The sequence below is a fragment of the Condylura cristata genome, unplaced genomic scaffold, assembly GCF_000260355.1.
Source record: "Condylura cristata isolate star-nosed mole 26May11 unplaced genomic scaffold, ConCri1.0 scaffold00021, whole genome shotgun sequence".
In the NCBI taxonomy this organism is placed as follows: Eukaryota; Metazoa; Chordata; class Mammalia; order Eulipotyphla; family Talpidae; genus Condylura; species Condylura cristata.
In genome coordinates, this window is record NW_004567122.1 from 25,179,206 (window position 1) to 25,199,808 (window position 20,603).

Genomic DNA, 20,603 nt, shown 5'->3' on the forward strand with positions numbered 1-20,603 from the left:
CCCAGAACCTGCTGGGGTGTGTGTGTGTGTGTGTGTGTGTGTGTGTGTGTGTACAGTCAGAACCCCAGGCCCAGAACCTGCTGGGGCATTTTTAGTCAGGAAAAGGGTTAATTTGGATAACCCTAAGCAACCAGACTGAAGAAAGGAGACTGGTGTTAGGACAGGGACTCTTCCCCTGCTCCCCACTGTTACTCACAATAACCACAGGGCCTTTGCAGTATAGCTGGAATCCCAGCCCTGCCACTCACTAGCTACATAACCCGTGTCTCAGTTTCCTTAATGACCAAATGCACCTTTGAGCGCAAGTTGTTTCAGGACAGCTTGAATTAAAGTCTTGAAGGCACTCAGAGTTGTGCCACTCAACGATCAGCAGCAAATGCTGTTCTTTTGGCCTGAAACATTCTTTCACCTGACATATATGTGAGCTCCACGAACACCTCCTGACTGAACATGTCCGCCCACAGCAGTCACCCGAGAATGCTTGTGTGCATGTGGTGGGTGGCACAGTCCCCTGCCACAGGGAGGCCTTGGGAGCCTGCTCAGGCCTCACATGCTCCTCCCACCCCAGGCTTGAGGCCAGAGGAAGCAGCAACTTTCTTCGCTGGGAAAGTGTTGTGGGGTTCAAGCGTTTGGGGGTTTTCGGAGTCAACCGTCAGAGGCGAGGGAGTTTCTCTACCGGCGGTGGCAGGGGCTCTCAGTGTGCACACCGCCTGTAAGCAGACCGCTGCGGTCTGCAGGGAAAATGCCGACTGTGTTTATTTTTCACCTGAGCCTGCAGGAAGTGAGGGGCGGGGGGTGAAGGGGGAAGGTAGGGGCAGCCCAGCCAGGCCCAAGCTTGACTTCAGAGTAGAGACGACCTACCTCAGGAGTCCCTCATTTATATCTCCTGCCCAGCCCTGCCCTAGGGCCTCTTCCTGGCTCCAACCTGCTGAATAAAAGGAGGGCATGCCAGGGCACCAGAGGGGGAGATTTCTAGCCATGGGTTGTGGAAACTAACCCAGAAGGATGAGGACCTCTTTTAGGACAATCGGTTGAGTTGGCACAGGCAAGAACAGGAACAGCAATGCTGGAACTGCTGCAGATGTTACCTTCCAGTTCAAAGGTCTCAGAGGCCTGGACCAGTGCTGGAGTGCTGCAGCCTCTGGTGGGGTGACGGTTGTGCCGCAGACACAGGCAAAGACCAGGGACCTGGTGTGTCTTGACCAGAGTGTGTGACTATTGTTGAGTTTGTCATTATATATAAAGTCCACCATGCCCGGAGCACTTACTCAGCTGTGTGTTCGAGGCTCTTCCCTCAAAGGCAAGATGTGTGATGGTTCTGTGGGGTTGCTCAAAGCCTGGTGGGAACAATCAACCCAGACCCACTTCCTTTCCTTGGAATCTGGCCACAGTCCCCATCAGGAGGAGGAGAGGAGGGGAGCTGCAGTCACTGGGCTCCCCATATGCACACCAGGCCCCAGGCAACCCCACCCTGTTGTCTGGGCAGCCTGGCCCTGGGTCAGCCTTGTGCTGAGGCCATGGAGCGGGACGTTCCACTGGCTGAGGGGGCATGGGCCACCAGGCCCTGTGCCAGGCGGTTCTTCTTGGCTACCACCATCAGGCGTGGAGAGCTAAGGACTGAGGATGAGAAGCAGCTGAAATGAAAGTGGGAAGGGGGCCTCCGTGGTGGCGCAATGGGTTAAAGCACAACACTACAAAGGAGCAGCAGCCACTTCAGTGCAAGTTCAAACCCGAGCCCCAAAGATGAGCCACATGGCGCGGCAGACCTCTCCTGACCAGCGCCACTCCCCTCAGCAGTGTACCTCATTGATCTGCTGTTCTGCTCCCCACTCTGTCTCTGGTAAATCCTCTCACCGCCCCTGCACCGCTGGCCTGTACCCCAGTTCTGTATGCATAAAAAATTAAATATTAAAAAAAAAGTGGGAAGGACTGGCCAGGCCCTCAGTGTCCTACCCTGGCCAGCCCAGGGCCTCCAGCTGCTGGCAGACTCTCTGCCCCAGCCAGCATCTCTCCTGTGGTTTGGCTGCAGATTCCCTAGTTCCCAGGGAAGGCTGATAAACAGGAAGAGTCCTCTGCCCACCATGCAACCACCCCCCGACACACACTCTCCCCTTCCCCACCACCACACACATACATACAGGCCAGTGGCTGGATTGGATTCTGAGGTTCCCTAGGCTTAGTCTGAGCTGTGCTGAACCTGGATCTTAATTAACTTGCCAGGGAGGTTAAAAGCCAGGGAGGGTGGTTTACTGGGAAACCTGGTTTGGAGTCACCTTCTCCTACCTATCAGGAAAAAGCAGCCCAGGAAAAAGAAGCCCAAGAAGTTTCCAGCCTTCATAAGTCCTTTTCTCCTGAACCCCAAAATTCTAGAATAACGCAGAATTTGTATACCTGTGACCACTGACATAGTGAGGGCTGATATTCTCATCCTTATTTTATGAGGCATACTGGCCCAGGATCCTACAGTGAAAGACTAACAAGGGCACTTTTAGAAGACAGTATCACTAGAGTAAGTAGAGGAGGGGGTTGAAAGCTGAAATCTGGACACAGTATGGTCATATGTTTGTGCGGGAACAGAGGCCTGATCTCAGGGAGCTCAGCTGGCAGACTTGGGTTGGAGACTAGGTAGAGGAGCCATGTGATCTGCTCTATGTGGCGGCAGGAGTGTGGGCTGGTTGCAGTTATGCAGGAGAGACATGGGCGGAGGCTTACACTGGGTGGGACATGGAGGGAAAAACTAGCTGGATTCTAGATATATTTTGAAAGTGGAGCCATTAAGATTGGCTGACAATCTTGATGTGGAGAATGAGAAAGAGTCAAGGTATTTACTGGAAGGAGGAGGTGCCATCAACAGTGGAAGCCAACTAATTTAGGATAGGAAGTCAAAGGCTGATTTGGACCAATTGAGCATGGGCAGCATCTGTGGTCTCCATAATGAATTGTTGAATGGACATCTGGAGAGTAAAGTTGCCAGATGTGCAGGCTGGAGATAAACATGTGGACCATCAGATGAGGACACCTAAGCTGTGAGCCTACAGGAGTGGAGAGTAGAGAGTGAGCAGAGAGGCAACTTCAGGTCAGGTTAGGAAACGGAAGAGGAGCCAGAAATGAGCCTAAGGAGCAGCCAGAGGAAAATCGGGCAATAGTGGCATTCTGGAAGCCAAGTAAAGAAACATTTCAAGGAGGAGGGAGAAGTGAGTAGTGTCTGATGCTTCCAAGAGGTCAGGTAAGAAGACTGAGAACTGACCATTGGGTTTAGCCATATGGAAATCACTGGGGACCCTGATATCATTCGGGCAAGAGACTGGCAAGATCAAAGGGAGTGTGGTGGCTGAGAACCACAGGCCATGAGTAAAGGGGACAGCTCTACTGAAGTGGTTTTTAAAGGAAAGAGAGACATGGTGAGGGAGCTGGGGAGACCTGACAGATGGGAAATATGGCCGTCTGCTGATACCCCAACAGGCATGAGATGGACTTTGCAGCGTGCTTGGCACAGTGCCTGGCTCGTGACAGGTACTCTGTAGAGATGTCTCATGTGTGCCCTGTATGCCATAACTGGTCCACCCCTCTCATACCAGCCCTCCTAGTGCTTGCCCACACTCCCACCTATCGTGAATGTGTCTAGGGTGCTAGGGTTAAAAGCAAGCCTGAGAGTAGCTGAGATGCCCCCAGCTTGCTCAGGTAACCTGGTCTTGAAGCAGCCAACAGTAAAGTTATGGCAACTAAGCTGTGGGGACAGTATGGCCCCATCATTACCCTCCTCCCCCTCCCCATTCGAGGTGATGCTGCTAGTTTGGTTACATGTCCACCCTTCCAGGCATACCCTCAAAAACAAAAAAATGGTGTGTGAGGCCAGCACCAGAGGGACTGTAGCATTTTTGTCTTGCCTGTGAAGGCTCTTCAGGGTGGATGACAGGCTTCCTACATGCCCCCACTTCCGCGTTACCTGACACCTGAATGGTTGAGCTCTTGGTGTTTGGCTTCATCACCTTCATTTTAAAGAGAAAACCGGTGCTCAGATACTATAAGGGCTTGAAGGCCACATGTCAGAGTTGCTGAGCAGGGTGGGCCCCAATCTGTCTCCAGGTCATAGTAGCAGCCCTCCCGGGGGCTGACGGAGGGAAGATCTTCTGCCCTGCCCCAGGAGGGGAGTCAAATCAAGTGGCATAGGGCTATGGTCCCAAATTCATGTTAACCTGGAAGGACCTACCACTATGGGACATCAAGCTGACCACCTGGGAGAACAAAAGGAAGCCTGCTTAGCTCTGTGTGCACAGCTCCTCCTGCTGGAGACAGATGAACAGCAGCTGATGAACAGCAACTGACAGGAGTGTCAGCACCTCTCAAGTCCAAAGGGGATGGGAGCAGTTCCCCTGCCAGCAGGAATGTGGGGGAAGATGGTGGCCAGGGCTGTTGCTGGATAGTACAGGCACCTGCCCTCAAGCCTTAGCTACAGTGTGGCTCATACCCAGTCTTCCCTCCAACAGCCAGTGCCAAGGGTCCATTACAGGTCTTCTTACGAGTTACCCTAAATCAGTGATGCGGGATCAGAACCCCAGTCATTACATGAGAGAAAACTGAGGTCGAGAGATGTGAAGGAGGCTAACTCACCATTGGGAAAAATGGGAAATTTTACCCACAGGGCAGGAGCTGGACCTAAACCTATCATTACTGTGTTATTTTTCTGTGCACGTGGTTGGAAGTCAGTCATCTGAGTTCCCAGCTAGCAGCTTTCCTGCAAATGGAATTCTCTGAGTGAGAACTTGGGCCAAAATTGTAGATGATTCTCCAGAACCCATCCTGCCCCGGGCACCAGGCACAGGCAGAGTGGGGTCCTGGGCCTGAGCAACTCTCTGTGGCTGGGTTGTACGGGGAGCCCCTTCCCAGCCTGAGCTGGGACAGATCCATGTGATCTGTGTGAAAGTAAGAGTCCTGTGGTATTGAGGAAACAGGAAGTACCGAGGCCAGGCAGGTTGGCCCCACTCAGCCCTACCTTCAAAAGTCAGAGGACTAGGGGTATGGGGAGGGGGGGCCTTTCCTGTGTCAACAAATTCTGTTAAGGCTGAGAATGGAAAGGGGGTCTGACTCAGGACCCCTAGTCTGGGGGTTGGAAGAGGCAAAAAAGCTCCAAATGATCCCGAGTATCCCCAGACCATGATGTTCTCCTATTGTGGCTGAAGGCTATAAACAGCCCCCAGAAACTGAGGGATCTAAGACCAGAAAGCCAGGAAGAACTTTCTGGACAGGGAAGATGTACCTCCTGGGATAAAGGCTCTAGGAGGTGGAACTGCTTGGACTCAGGTGGGGGTGGGGATGGGGGTAGCTTGGTACGCAGGAGTCAGGGCCATTGGGCAGAGGGCTTGACTCCCGAAGTCTGTAGTTTTGATTCACCCCCCACTTTTGCTCTACACGTTACCTTGTACACAGCTAATTGGGGATCAGCCTATACTATGTCCCAACATTCACCGCTACTCCTTATTTTTCAGCATAACAAGGCCAGTCAGCCTGCTCACGCCGTCCCACAACTTTCTCCTCTCTATGAACATTTCAGCAGCCCACACCCCACAGCTGCACCAGCTGACATCAGTCAAAAGCAAGGTAGGGAAGAGGATGGGGCGCTAAGAGATCTGGAGTCCAGTGGCCAAGTACCCAGCTTCTTAGCTGGGTCTTAGCCCTTATGACTGTCTCCATCTTGAGACTGGAGAATCTGAGGTTGTGCAAACCCAGGGCCCCAAACTAATGACAGAAAGATGAATTGGTGGGACTGATAACACCAAGGGGTGGGGGGGCGGTGGTGCCAAGTCAGAATTTGAAAGCTTTATAAATTGAGATAGAAGCCTAATCCTGAATGCTGCCAGTGCCAGTAGGGGGAATAGGCATGGGGCAAAGCTGGGAACTATAAAGCTCCTAGCTTTCCCTCCCCCAGTGAGAAAATGGAAAGTGGTGGTTGTGAAGGCTGATTCACTTCAGCCCCAGGCAAAGTCATTCTGAAATCAGCCATTGTTGGCTGTGGGAAACCTGCTGACTCAACCCTGGGGAGCAGAGGGGGCAAGTGGAGCCCTGTCTCCCCACACCAGGTTCCCCTAGACCAGGGGGCTGGCTGCTTCTGGCCCAGAAAGCCAGGCCAGAGCCTCAAGTAGGGAGCCCTAAAATGTAGAGAAGGGTGTGGCAAGGCCTAGTGACCCACTCCTGAGTGACTCCAACTCTGCTGCCAGCCAGTGTGCTTAGGCATCATGCAACCCCTTTGCCCTAAGTTCCCTAGTCTGTAAAAGGGGGTACTGTTAGCATAGGGGGGGATAGTCCTTAACAAACCAGTATATCTGGTCTTCTAGGAAATGAGGGTGGGGGGAGAATGACATTTAGTGATTCTTCCCCTCCACCCCAAAAGTGACTTTAGGATAAAATAACCCAGCTGAGGGGCTCCAGGTCAGGCTAGCTCACTGACTTGGGTCTCCCCACTGCAGGAGTCCACAGGCCCCTGCAGACCCCTGACCTCTCCGGCTTCTACTCTCTGACCTCAAGCAGCATGGGACAGCTCCCCCACACTGTGAGCTGGTGAGTGTGGGCTCCATGGGAAAAGGGTGTGCTAATCAGACCCTTACCCATCCTCCCATCTTCCCTATCCTTCTGTGCCAAGCACCTTGCTGCCAACTCCAGAGGTTTGAGGTGCTGGCAGGCAGTACTACTATCCATTCCCCAGGTAACCTGACTCCCTTTGGGAAGGTGAGAGACCTGCTTCTTGGTCCCAGCCCTGTTGTACTCAGTGTCTACGATAAACTTAAAAGGGGATCCCTGGCTGCTCAGGGCCCATGAATGTGTGAGGAAGAAAAGATAGGCCTGAGTAGGAAGGTGACAGCAGAAATTGCTAGAAGAGAGGCTGCTGCTTCTCAGCAACTTGATAGGAAACTAAACTAGTTCCCAAAAGAAAGCTGCCACTTGCATTCCTTAAAGACCAATTCAAGACTAGAGGGAAAAGGTGAAGCACAGATTGCCCTCTGGTGGCTCATGCTCAAAATATACACTGGTGGCTCATGCTCAAAATATACACTGGAGTCTCAGATCAGAGACTTGTAGCATCTCATTATGGGTCAAACCAGAACAAGGTGGGGAACCCCTTGCCCACATCTGGCCAGTAGCCAGACTGCTAACAGCTGTCTCTCCCAACCACAGGCCCAGCCCTCCTCTCTACCCCCTGTCCCCTTCCTGCGGATATAGACAGCACTTCCCCGCCCCCACAGCAGCCCCTGGCACCCCCTACCCCAGGTGAGTCCCCTAACCCTGCAGCCCTGCAGCCAGGCTCCTGCTTCCTGTTGCCCAGGCTTCAGTGCCCACATGAAGCCATGCCCAGGCCAGTGCTTTCCCTGTGTTAGTCGTCTGTCCAGCCGTCCGTCTGTCAAAATGCAGCCCCCTGCTGCCCTGTGCCTGAGAATGGGACCTGTGCCCAGGTCACAGTGCACAGCAGAGCAGCCCTGGATAGTACATGCACTCATGTGCTGTGCCCACCTCTGTATGGGTGAGACAGCCATGGTGTGTGCACTCACCTCTGCATCCCGCTGAGGGGAAGGGTGGGTCAGGAGAATGCTCCCTGGCCTCATCCAAGGAGGCTACTTCCTTTGTCTCTAACCTCTGGCCCTCCAACCTCTGGCTGCTTGTGCAGGGACCCCCCCCTACACCTGTGTCAGTGGCAAGGTGCAATGTGCTAATCACAGAACAGCAATTGGGACTGATACCCTTTCACATAGCTAACTCCCTCAGTGAGAGCCCATGCCAGTATGGCACAGGCAGTTCAGCAGCCATTTCCAGCCCTGATGGAGCGCAGACCAGGGAGGAATGTACATAGCAGCAATAGTTCAGTCAGCTCTCTGGGGGTGGAGAAGGACCAAGGAGACCCCATCCAGGAAGTGATAGCCAACAGGGGCAAAGGTGGGGCAGCAAGGGATGTCATGGCAGCTTTGCACTCTCCATCTGGCAAGAAGCCAGGAGGGAACCAGGCTTTAGTCTGTAAGCAGTGGAGGAATCGCAGGAGTGGCCAGGGACCCTTATGTTTTTAAAAGGCCACTGTGTGGGATGGAGAGGCCTGGAGGGGCAGCGTGAGAAAGCCTCAGAGCAGCCACAGGTTACTGATGCTGAGTTGATACAGGTAGGAGATGAAGAGTCAGGTTCAAAAGCCATTTAGGATATTACTAACTACCTGGGCAACATGTAGATTTTTGCAATGTGTCTGTGTAATGTGTTGGAAGCAGATATGTGTATTTGTATGTACTTGTGTGCAGGCCAGTGAGGTTTCTGTTCTAGCCTGTCCTCGTGTGCCATGCAGGGCCTCCATGTGTCCAAAGGTCTGACTGTTATTATATATCTGGATCAGTATTAACTCTCCTCCTGCCTCTCTAGGTTCACCCACCCATCCCTGATGTTAGGCTCCGGCGTACCTGGTCACCCAGCAGCAATACCCCACCCAGCCATCGTGCCCCCCTCAGGGAAGCAGGAGCTGCAGCCGTATGACCGCAGCCTGTGAGTGAAAAGGCAGTTGGGGGGTGGGGTACAGGCTTCCATCTGTCAGCCAGGGTTCATACTCTTCCTGCCAGGCCCAGGCTTGTTGCCTTGAAGTTCTGAAACTGCCAGAGGTTGTCTCTAAGTCAAGCCATTTTGTGTAAACATTGCACTGACCGCTGCCTCTTGGTCCTCAGAAGCAGGAAGGGGGCGGGGGTGGGGAAATAGGACTCAGTTTGAGCCAAGGGGTGCAGAAGTCCTTGCACATACTTTCTCACTTAGTTTCAGTATTCCTATAATGGGTGAGCTCCACAGATAAGAATTCATTTACAAAAACCCTGCTGTCCTAGCACTCACACTCTAGACGGTAGTAGCATTAAGTAGATACTGGGAGTGGGGCAGCAGTTCCCAAGTGATCTGGACATGTGCCCCTCAGGAAGACTCAGGCAGAGTCCAAGGCAGAAAAGGAAGCCAAGAAACCAACCATCAAGAAGCCACTGAACGCTTTCATGCTGTACATGAAGGAGATGAGAGCCAAGGTCATTGCAGAGTGCACGCTCAAGGAGAGTGCGGCCATCAACCAGATCCTGGGCCGCAGGGTATGACCACAGACTGGTGGGCAGGGGTGGCTTCTGACCAGTTTCACCTCATGCAGGCTGCTAATACAACTCACCTGTGTTACCCCAACTTCTCACCCCCTTGCAGTGGCATGCGCTGTCACGGGAAGAACAGGCCAAGTACTATGAGCTGGCACGAAAGGAGAGGCAGTTACACATGCAGCTATATCCAGGCTGGTCTGCGCGGGACAACTATGTGAGTAGCCAGTGACACTCAGCAGGTAGGGTACCCTTCAAGAAGCCACGCCCCAGACAGGTCAGTCTCAGCAAGGAAGGCACAGGTAAGGACAGGAGGAGTGGAGGGTGAAGGCCTCCCATGGCTAGTTCATGAAAGGCCAAGCAAGGGGAGCTGGTCCTAGAAACAGGTGCACCGAGGGTACATTTCCCCACTTGGCTGTTGCTCTGTATTTGATTGGAACACATGGGCAGAAGGGGAGGAAGAAGCCTGGAGGTCACCTCTCCTATTCAAAACGGGAGATGAGCTAGAAAAAGGAAGAGCCCTTCGCTGCCCCATTGTCATCTAGCAAGAACTGCAATCAAGACACGCTGAGGGCCCCCAGTTAGGAGTGGGCTGCAGGTTCTGTCCCAATCATTCACTCACTGGGGTTATAGCTGCAACCTCTCAGACTAAGAGCATCTCTTTGTTCCCTGCAGGGGAAGAAGAAGAGGCGGTCAAGGGAAAAACACCAAGAATCCAACACAGGTGAGGGCATTCCCTCGGCACTAATGGAGGCTCTTTTCCAGGTTCCATTTCACCAGCAGCCTTACTCAGGTCCAGAGGGTGGGGCAGGTACTCATTCCCTTCAGGTCTTGGCCCCTGGATCCTCTGAGGGCAAGACCTGTAAGTCACAAGTCACAGGTGACAAGCTCTGTTACCAAGCACTACTAAGTCCTAGGAAAACCAGCAGAAGCTGATAGCAGAGCTGTACTACCTGACACCCCCTTACCGCCTTTGCTCTTTGCCAGCCCTGCTCTCTGCTAGCCTCTGCCAGACACGCCTGTAGGGGAATGACTATGAATCTGATGCAAAACCCAATCTCTGCATCCTGGCTAGTTGAGGGAGTAGGTCATCAACAGAGGGTCATCTGGGTAATTTCTCTTGTTATCCCTGCAGTTCCAGCTTTCATGATAGTAAAGTTCAGAGGACCCTAGGAGCCCCACCGTGCTACAAACGTCTTTCTTGTGTGTGAATCCCTACCTCAATCTGTTACAGACACCATAGCCATAACAGACTATCAACTGTGCTGCCACCATACAAGGAAACTAGAGCCTAGAACTGGGCTGGGCAGAGTCCTTAACCCTTCCTCTGAGGTTGAAGAATGGATCTTCTTTCCATATCTAAAAGTGGTTAAGATACTTAAGCTATAGCTTAAGGTTATGGAGGCTATGGAGTCAGGCAGACTGGGCATTGACATTAATGAAAACCTGGGTAAATGGGCAGATACATCCCTAAGGCTGAGACAGATCGCATAGGCCTTGCGGAGCTTTTGCTCCCATAAGTTAGAGAGAAGCCAGCCTGACAGGGTCTCTTCCTTCTCAACCCACCATTCTTCTCACTGCTTCTAATGCCCAGGTGGGTCCCCACCTTTCCTGTTACCTTGGCTTTGGGCTATAGGGCTCCCACTGGGGCTGGCTGTGCCATGGAGAGGCCTACACTGCCTGTGGGGGCTGTGGGGTGTCTATGACTGGCTAACAATGTTACCTCTTCTTTCTGGGCCCTGCTCTGCCCTGCCGCCTGCCTGCTCTCGCCCTCTGCCCTGCTCTGCCCCCTGGCATGGCTGTGAGCAGACCCTGGCTCGCCTAAGAAATGCCGTGCTCGCTTTGGCCTCAACCAGCAGACGGATTGGTGTGGTCCGTGCAGGTGGGTTTGTCCCCACCACCATCCTCCCTTTGCTTCAAGCTGCTTCCCTGACTCTGCACACATTCTGCTAGACCTGCAGCCCTCTTGCCCAACACCCCTCCTCCCCAGCTTCCAATCAGACCCATAGATTGGGAGTCCCTTCCTTCTAAGAATAGGAGTGATCACTAAATATAGCTTCTGGGGAAGACTAAGTGGAAGAATTAACACGAGGAGAAAGAGAATGTTTTAGAAGGGCAGGAAAGGCAAACTCAAGTTCCTTCTGGTTCCTGGTGCCTTAGGTCACCCAGTAATGGCAGTTTGGTGCTAACACCAAAACATACATACACCATTCAGGTGGCCTGATCTGCTCCCAGGCCTCAGTGTAATCACAACCTGCTAGCTCCCTCACTTAAAATGGGGATCCCTGCTTCTACCATCCACGGTAACTAGAAAACCTAAATAACCTGGTTGCTGAGTGACCCCCATGACTCAGCCTATCTTGATGTACTGAGACCAGAGATGTAGTGGGTAGGTGGGGCAGAGCAGGAATACAACTATCCTAACCAAGTGCATATGGAACCTGTGGCACTAAACCTGTATCACCACAGAACAAAGAAGTTATTGTGTTTGTGTATAAGTAAATACCAAGTGGCTTAGTATAGGTGAGGCCAAAACTTGGTTGAGACTGAGGCTACTTTTAGGCAGCAGTTCACTGACACAAACGGAATGTTTGGCCCCTCAATGCTCCCTGCCAGAGGATAAAAGGCTTGGTTGGGGAGGGTGACTATGTATGCATGGCCATGATGGGAGGCAACGCTGTCCTCAAAGGGGTTCCTAGTCCACCCATTCCCTGCTATTCAGAGACAAACTGAACTATGAGGTGTCTTGGAAGAATGGGTAAGCACTGGGATTACTCAGCCCATGAAGCTATAAGCATTGCAGCCCTTGGCCTTAATGCAGATATGAGGCCACACAAGCACATGTGAAGCAGAGGCTCAATGGTACAGACTGGGAGATGGCGCCACTGCTAAACAGCCCCATGGGCCTAATGACATAAAGCTCCTGTGCCACCTGGTGGCTGTCCTGGGAAGTGCACCTATCCCAAGTCTAAGCCAGGCCCAACCAAGTTGCAGATCTCAAGATACAGGCACTACACCCACCCAAGTCATGGGAGAGGGGACACTAGGCCTGCGCAAGAACAGCATTTTTTGGTTGTGGTGTATGACTATGAATTCACCCTCTATTTACAGATAACTCTCTTCACTATTCCTAGGAGGAAAAAGAAATGCATTCGGTACTTACCCGGAGAAGGCCGCTGCCCCAGCCCCGTTCCTTCCGATGACAGTGCTCTAGGCTGCCCAGGGTCCCCAGCCCCCCGGGACTCACCCTCATACCTCCTGCTGCCCCGCTTCCCCACAGAACTGCTTGCTAGCCCTGCGGAGCCAGCGCCTACATCACCGGGTCTCTCGGCTACTCTCAGCCTCCCAGCCCCCTGGACACCCATAGGCCCCCAGCAGCACCCTGCAGAGTACACAGGTACAGCAACAGGAATCTCAGAGACAGGAGGCCTCGCATGCACAGGACATGTGGTCTCCTCTGGGGGGCCGCCCTCTGAGAGGAGGCGACAGAGTCCCAAGGCACGTGGCATCCGACCAGTGGCTCTGCTAATTCCCTCTCAAGGTCCAGACTCTGGAGATATCAAAGGCTGCACAACTTCTGCCTGAACCCGAGGCCATCAATTCAGACTGTGGTGGGGATCAGATCTGTGTTGTATCATCTGATCAAGGGCATCCTTCATGCCCATGGCAGCCTGCATTTGTCCTTTTTAACCATCCATTTAACCAGCCACATGCCCCTGACTCCCTGTCTTTCTGCTATAGTTACAAATGGGCTTACATGAGCCCCGCTGCTTTCCCTACCCTGCTCTCCTCACCCGCATAGTGCCATGCCCTCCCTACACCAGATAATTCATTGGCCAACAATGAGCTGGTTTATCAAATACCACGTGAGCACAGTTACAACCACAAAGCTTAGAAAATGCTTCTCTCAATATTCTGGAGAAACCCAGTTTACAGAAAATCAGCTGCTACTTGTAAACTGGACCAGAGGACTCTTGCCAGTCTCAGGAGCTTACAAGAAGAGGAGGGGAAGGAATGGATCAAGTTTAGACCTATCACCCTACGTAACAAGAATAACCTGACACTAATTTATCAGGCAAACGTGTATGGTGGGGTATCAGGAGCTGTAGTTCAAATTATTTGGAAGCGTTTCCTGAGAAGCTCACCCACTTAAGTACCAATACTAAGGTCCCAGGCCTGTTGCTAATGGCTATAAATAGTCATAGCCAAAAATCTTGTGTGCATCCCTCCTGACTTTAAGAGCACTTCACAGCTCTAGATACAGCTTATTCATGCCAGTCTAGCTTGCTCCTGGGTCATTATGAGGGAGAACAAACCCCAAATCTCATGACACCCATCTTCCAGCAAGAACCCAGACCAGCTTCCCTATGGGGCTGCAAGAAAGAGGGACCATCACAACCAAAGCAAGGAGCCCAGAAAGCCGCTAATGGTAGACAGTGGTTTCTCTGTCTAATTTAACCCATTTCTGAGCCAAGCTTCAACCCTGAGCCTTAAATATTTTAAATTAACTTTTTTTGCCTCCTCTTCACTGTATATACCTGAATCCAAAGAAAAAGGCTGCCCACATACCCCTACCCCCAACCCCCAACAAAAGCCTTTAGTTTCTACATTAGCCACTGATTTCTCAGAATCCAAAGATCATTTATTCTAGTGTAGTGTTGCAGGAAGTTGAGAGAGAAAAGGACCATTGTAGTGTTCCAAGTTATTTTTGTATTGTTAATGCATCATCATAGAACAACTTTTTTAACATGAGAATAAAGATACTTTTTACTGGGTTTCTTTTTCAAAGCCTGACCCTGAGGAATAAGCTGTCTCAGTAACAGTGTAACACATCTTCCTTCTCTGCAGCCATGAACACTTGGGGTTTGTTACCTATTATGGTATACATTTTCTGAAGACTCATTTACAGAAGCCAGAAATCACTCTCATCTCTCTTTGGGCTTTGGGGCCCTTAAGGGCCCCAATCCTGACTTATGTTGGGTGTAAGCTCCCATTCTAAGCCTTCTGCTTAACCTGTAATCCTTTGACCTCACAGTTGATACAGCACTGCTTGTCCTTGCTACTCAACAAATGGGTTTAAAGCTGCTGCTCACAGATCGTATAACAATTCAAATGAAAAGAGGTACAGAGGACACCAGACTCCATTGTTTTCTGAGGGCAGAGGGAAAAATACAAAACATTTGACCAGTCCATAACCTATTTCAACAGTGATACATCATAATCTGGTATAATATCCAAAATAAGGGTACCTTAATAGCACCCTTTTTCCCCTTCCCAAACTGTTAAGGTGCTTAAAGTAGTCATGTTGTAATTTTCACTGAGTTATATTTTTTTATTTTATATTTAAAAATATTTATAAATAAAGTCATCTTCCAGGGTAGTGTCTCTTTAAAGTAGGCCACTGGAAGTTGTAATCCCAGCTTTGCTTCTTTCTGGAAGGGTGCTAGAGGAAACCAGCCATTCTCTCGACATCTGTCCTATTTAAAGAATTCCGCTCTGGCTACTGGCCTAGTTTTAAAAAACTACATTCTAACCAAGGCTTATGCAAGTCTGGGTTGCTGCATCTGATTTGGTGTCTCCTTTAGAATACACTGGGCACATGAACAATGCACCTTTTGTGTATGAGAAAGAGGGGGGTGGGGGGACTTTGGCAACTTAAAATGTGAAGGGCTTTAAAAAAAAACTGACTTCAAAGAGGAAACTCAAATCCTCCCAAATCATACCAGCACATTCCTGAGGACACAGGGTGAGTTGAGATTGCAATCCGAAATTCAATATCATATAAAAACCAGTCCCACCCACCTCACAAGAACCCTGTTTTTCTGAGATTCAGACAAGATACTTAACCTCCCTTAAGACATTCCCAGGGAACTGGTAAATCTGCCCAAAATGCAGATAGTGACCTGCTGCAGCTGCTTTCCCTGTCCTCTACAGGGTGGACAAGGCAAGAGCTCAGCTCAGCAAGCTAGCAGGGGCCCTCCTAAGATTTCTAATTTGAGGCTGTTGCCCCCTTTAACAATAGCTCCCATGGCTAGACTATTCTGAACGACAGCAATCTCTAAATAAATAAGCACTGCTGCCCAGGACTATTCAATAGACAGCAAGTCAGCTTGGAAGGCCACAAGTACAAAGAGGAACGATTCTTTACATTAAGCCAGAAAAGTTCCAGTCTACATTTCTAGAAAGACAGAAAAAGGGAAGTGTAGCAAGGACTTGCCAGATTTACATATCAAAGTGGAAGAGTATTAGACCAAAAAAAAATTTTTTTTTTTATAATAGAACAGCTGAAATTGGCTTATTTGAGGGGTTGGGGAGGAGGAATGGAGGTTGCTTTAGCTGCTTCTCAGGTCTCTTCCAAGCATTTAAGACTTCCCCAATAAGCCTTGAGGCAGTGGCCATCCAAGCACTTGATCCTGGTTGCTCAGTTGTGTCAATTTCCAGGTCCCAACCATTTCAATCAATTTCTGTTTCTGATCACAAATCACCTCTTAAAAGCTCTAGTTCCTAGGCTCTATAATGGTCTGGAAGATAACAGACCTTCACTGGTGAACTATCCACAGAGGGCAAGGGGATCTTAACTTCATATATTTAAAAAGAGTTTTGTAAGAATATAGATTTGGGGGTGGGATATTTCTCTAGAATAAAAGCCTAACACAGATCAGTAGAGATTTTGAAGTGGTTAAGAACAGCATGGAAACGAACAGTTAACTAGGAAGGGCAGATTCTGTATTAGGGGTAGGAAAAATCTGATCCCAAACATTCTTCATGAGGTAATTTCACTTTTGAAAAACAGATAGCAGCTGTGAATTCATGGGAAATAATTAACAGCGGACATGTCTTTCAAGTTCACCAGGGCTTTTAGTCCAAAGCCTTCCTTTTTCCATTTAGATACTCTAATTCCTTGAGTAAAGCCTTGCTCACTCAGGCATGTGCAGTCAGTGGGAAAAGTGGGGGTAACATATATGGAGGAGGAAGAATTGGGTTCCACTCAACAAAAAAAAGTCACTCTAATCAACTCTTCAGTATGGTTTTCTGATAATGTAAATCTATATTCCCACCCTTTCTTTAATTTTCCTGAAACAGAAAAATCTGCAAAGCATTTGAAGCAGATTAACAGACTGAAATGGCACACTTAGCACAAAAAGGACAAATAGGAATTTGAACCATATAGGTCGAATAGGGTGATCCTCAGAATCAAATGACCAACTGGCAAATAAAAGGTTAACATGCTAATAAGTAAATACTTCCTGAAAACTTAATTGAACACTGTCAGAATGCAAGCAGATATTGTGAGGAACTATATTCTCAACAAAATGCTCCTCAACACACACACAGACCAGATGTAACCAATAATTCAAACACTGCAAAATACCTAATATCCATGAGTTAAAACTATCACTCAAATGAAGTTCCACATTGAAAACCCATTTGATACAGCACCTTCACCAACAAGCTTGTTATCCAGGAGCTAACAGGAAAGACAATATTCAGTCTATCCTGTGTAGGAGTCCAAATGGCCCAAGCTTGGGCCAAGTGCATGTTCTAAACTACTTATAAACTATTTCTTACTGAATCTTGATATGCACATCCAGTTCTTACTCTGTAGACTGGAGACAGTGATCTTTAAAAGTAAACAGTTATCAGGATTCTAGCTGTAAAACCTGCAATATTCAGAATACCCTTAGCATTTTTTATATGTCTTAACCACTACTGCCCTGCCCAATATGGGTCTGATGTATACTGGGTAAAATACTTTCCCCAGAGCCATCGCTAAAGTTATGACACCAATGCAGTCCTCATGTCTCTTTACAGACTGTTTGCTACGTAGACCTCCTGCTTCTAGTTCCAGAATAAGTACTGCTCTACCCTCCACCGCCAGCCAAATCCATTTACTTTTAAATTAAGTTAACCTTTCCTACACTTGCAGCCCCATTTGCTATTTAATCTTGTTCTGGCTAGTATTTCTACTTTTACCTCTAATGACACTAAAAAGTCCAAGAGTTATTTTTTCCCCAAAAGGAGAAGCCAGGAGCTGCATTTTAATATTTGAACACTTCTTATGGTTGGTTTCCCTTTGTCATATGGTCTCCTGTATTCTCCTCTCCTAGCCAGAAATCAGGTTTCACACAAATCCAGATTACCATATTTTTAAATCTTAAGCAACTCTGTAGAGAGAATATTTGATTTCTTCCCACCTGAATGCATACTGAACTTTGGTAAAAGAAAAAACAGATCTTCAAATGCTAGTGGAAGTGGAAATGTTAAACTTTGAAAAATGAGATTCTGATGGCCACAGGCAAGGAACAGCAAGAACTCTACTGCTCTCTATTCTCTTTCTTGGTGGAAGTCATTTCCTATATATTTAAACTACTCTAATAAAAACCTAGGCATCTTAATTTCTTCCCTGTATCAGAAAACAAATTACACTTTTAAAATTTAATTTAAAAAGTTCAAGTCTTGAAATATCTGCCTGCTGAGTCACCTGACCATAGCGACACACTATTACTATCATCCTTTCCTAGCTAATTCCAGGTTAAACTCAGCATTACTGTGATATCATGTTATTACAAAGCCAGCAGTTCACCAAGTTATTATATACTTCTTCCTTAATTCTAACAGTTGGTATGTTCCAGTAACTGTAAAACAAACAAATCTCAACTACATTGCTATTTTGGGCTCTACAACATAAAGGAATGCCGTTATAAATCTTTGGAAAAATACAGGAGTTATGAAGAAATAAACTATATTAAAGGTAAATTTATTAAGGTGAGCTACTAGTATAACAAACTTCAAAAGAGGCAACTTGCAAAAACAAAAAGGGGCAACTTGCTTCTACTAAGTAAAAATCTGAGGGGACACATCTGTTGTTCGTGATATTGTTAGTGAGAAGTGAGCTACCATTCAAAGGGATTTATTTTTTCAGCTGGAATGTTAAGTCATAGGACTATCACGGGGTTCGAAGATCACCAACGGCACCACTACAGGTATCAGCGAAGCATTTTCTGTGTATATAGAATGAAGAGACAAATATTGTTTAATCTTAGCTAAAGTCTGCTCTTCCTCTCATTTTTTCCTTGGCAAAATATAGTCTATTCCCTAATAAGCCCTGAGGAAGGTAATCAAGAAATACTACCTTCCGCCTAACACATATACCAGTATTTTAGAAAGGAACTATCATAATTAATCATCAGTGACTACCTTCCAAAACCAAGGCTACCACTGGTTTTCCCTGATGCACTGGAATAGCTATTTTTGTTTTCATTATGTTTCATGTTCATTGCACAAGCATCTTTCACTTGTGTTGCTAACAGAAAATGCATACAGCAGTGCTGTTGTATAAATACATGTCTTGCTATCAAGTGGCCTCTCAGTACTGGACCTGGAAGTAGACTGTATTTTCCAACTCATTCAAGGGTGTGCAAGCACTAGCAAGAAGAATAGGACACCAGCCTCACCACATGACCTCATGACAAAATTTTAGTTAGAATAACTGGGAAGTGAAAAGGATAAACACAAGTATTTGAACACAGATTTGCTTAAATGGATAATGGTAAAGGGCCACTCACTTTCCCTGAATAAGAGAATCAAGAAAACTGCAGACAAGAAAGAGCACACAAGGTAAAAGGGCAGGAAAAGTGTTGCAGTCAGTTCTCAGGGCCCTGTTAACACAATGCCTATGATTTATTTGTGAATGTGGTTTACACATGGTCTACTTTCTCTTGAATCAGCTGCAAGAGCTTATTAAACCAAAGTATCAGGTTGTTAAAAAATTAGGGTCATAGGGCCTCCCTGGAGGCACAAGGGGTTAAAAGCACAGCACAACAAAGTTATCAGCAGCCACTGTAACACTAGTTCGATCTTCTGCCAAGGTGGTTACCTACATGGTGCAGCAGACGTCTCCTGTCTTATCTGCTGCTTCCCACTGTCTCTGCTAAATCCTCTCACCCCCATACCTCTCACCTATACCCCATTCTTGTATGCATAAATAAATAAATCTTACAAAAAAAAAAAGGAGGGTCATAGTCTACAGAAGGCCGGGGAAGAAACAATTTGAACTATGTATCTGGCCACTCAATCTTACATATTCAGATAGGTGATGATATTATTGACTACTTCTGTTATTCCAACAGTTCTTGGGCATTCTGTAGATCAATAACCTGTATGAATAAGCTCCAATTTCTCAGAAGCTTTCCAAACTAAACACAGCATATGCTAATAATCCTGGACATTCAGTAAAAACTAAATTTATCATGATGCTGTGAGGGATATAGTTGGAGTGGTTATGTTTTCTTAAAGAATTTATAGTAGAATTGAGCAGATTTGACATTCCAGCTAGGTCTGCACTCTTGCTACCTTCCCCCTTTTAACCAAGGGAAAGGAAAAACAAGCCTATTTTCTGAGAATAAAAGGGCTTAGGGATCCATATGTAACCATAGAGGTTAGCAAACTTTTTCCATGCAAAGAATAAATATCTTAGGCTTTTAGTCTAATACTGTGCTTTTTAAGTGATCCTTCAAAATATAAAAACATTTTTAACTTAGACTACAAGAATAGGTTGTCCACACAGATTAGTTTGCTACCTCTGATATAGATGACAAATAGGACTTAATGTGAGACAGCATTTGGGACTTTTATTAAATGATATAAAACAAACAGATACTTAAAAGGCAAACTACTGTCAAGTAATAATCTCAGCCTCAAAAGTTTACAGAAAATGTGAAAAGAACATAAGAAGATTAATGTGTGAATACAGATGATGCTCACTGGGAAAGAAAGGAGGAGAATAGAAAGAAAGAAAAAAAAAAGTGTGTGAACAAGAAAACAAGTGTTCTGTAGGAGATAGGCTATACATAATGGCCATACAGTTTTGAGAGCCCAGGTGTAACAGTGAAGAACTGGTTCCACTGAACTGTATCAGTGATAATTAGGAAAGACAGAATTCTGTCTGGGCCCTCTCCTCTGGTGGTGCAAAATGAAGCTATGCACAGCAAATGCAGCATCCCTGACCCGGGAGGTGACCCACATAGTGTGGCAGGCCTCTCCTGACCCATCCACTGTTCCCCTCTAGACAGTGTATTTCATCAATCCATCTCTTCCGCTCCCTCTCTGTCTCTGGTGAATGCTCTAACCCTCCCGCATTCTGGCCTGTTCCTCAGTTCTTGTATGCATAAATAAATAAATCTTAAAAAAAAGAGAGATGATTACCTACCCTATTGTTATATCATCAGCCTCCAGTGAGTTAGGATTTTAACTGCCTTTTAACTTTTTTTAGCTAAACAATTATACGTAAATTTTTCTGAATATTAAGTGAAGAGACACACTTAAGTACACAAAAGCAAATCATTTACTACCTACTACATAGCTTACTTTTTATTGAAAGTATCTTGCATTTGAGATTGGATGCTTTGTGTTTTGCCACACACTTTAATGTAAAAAGTTAAACTATTTTTTTTTACATGCAATGAGTATCAATCTCTTCCACATGGGATCACTGGCTATAAAAAGATGACATACCAC

At 47.6% G+C, this 20,603-nt stretch overlaps 1 protein-coding gene across 2 annotated transcripts in view; it reads left to right on the plus strand.

Annotated features, from left to right (window-relative positions):
- TCF7 (transcription factor 7 (T-cell specific, HMG-box)) overlaps positions 1–12,355 on the plus strand; it is a 29,180-nt gene extending 16,825 nt beyond the window's left edge. The window contains exons 4-10 of one of the 2 annotated variants that reach the window (XM_004686723.2): positions 5,487–5,598; positions 6,468–6,555; positions 8,392–8,511; positions 8,927–9,089; positions 9,196–9,303; positions 9,762–9,810; positions 12,221–12,355. In XM_004686723.2, the coding sequence (XP_004686780.1) occupies positions 5,487–5,598; positions 6,468–6,555; positions 8,392–8,511; positions 8,927–9,089; positions 9,196–9,303; positions 9,762–9,810; positions 12,221–12,300 (720 nt within the window). In that variant the 3' untranslated portion in view covers positions 12,301–12,355. Of the gene's footprint in view, positions 1–5,486; positions 5,599–6,464; positions 6,556–8,391; positions 8,512–8,926; positions 9,090–9,195; positions 9,304–9,761; positions 9,811–12,220 lie in introns of both variants that reach the window. The other variant, XM_012728057.1, reaches the window with a different exon arrangement.
- Positions 12,356–20,603: the final 8,248 nt, after the last annotated feature.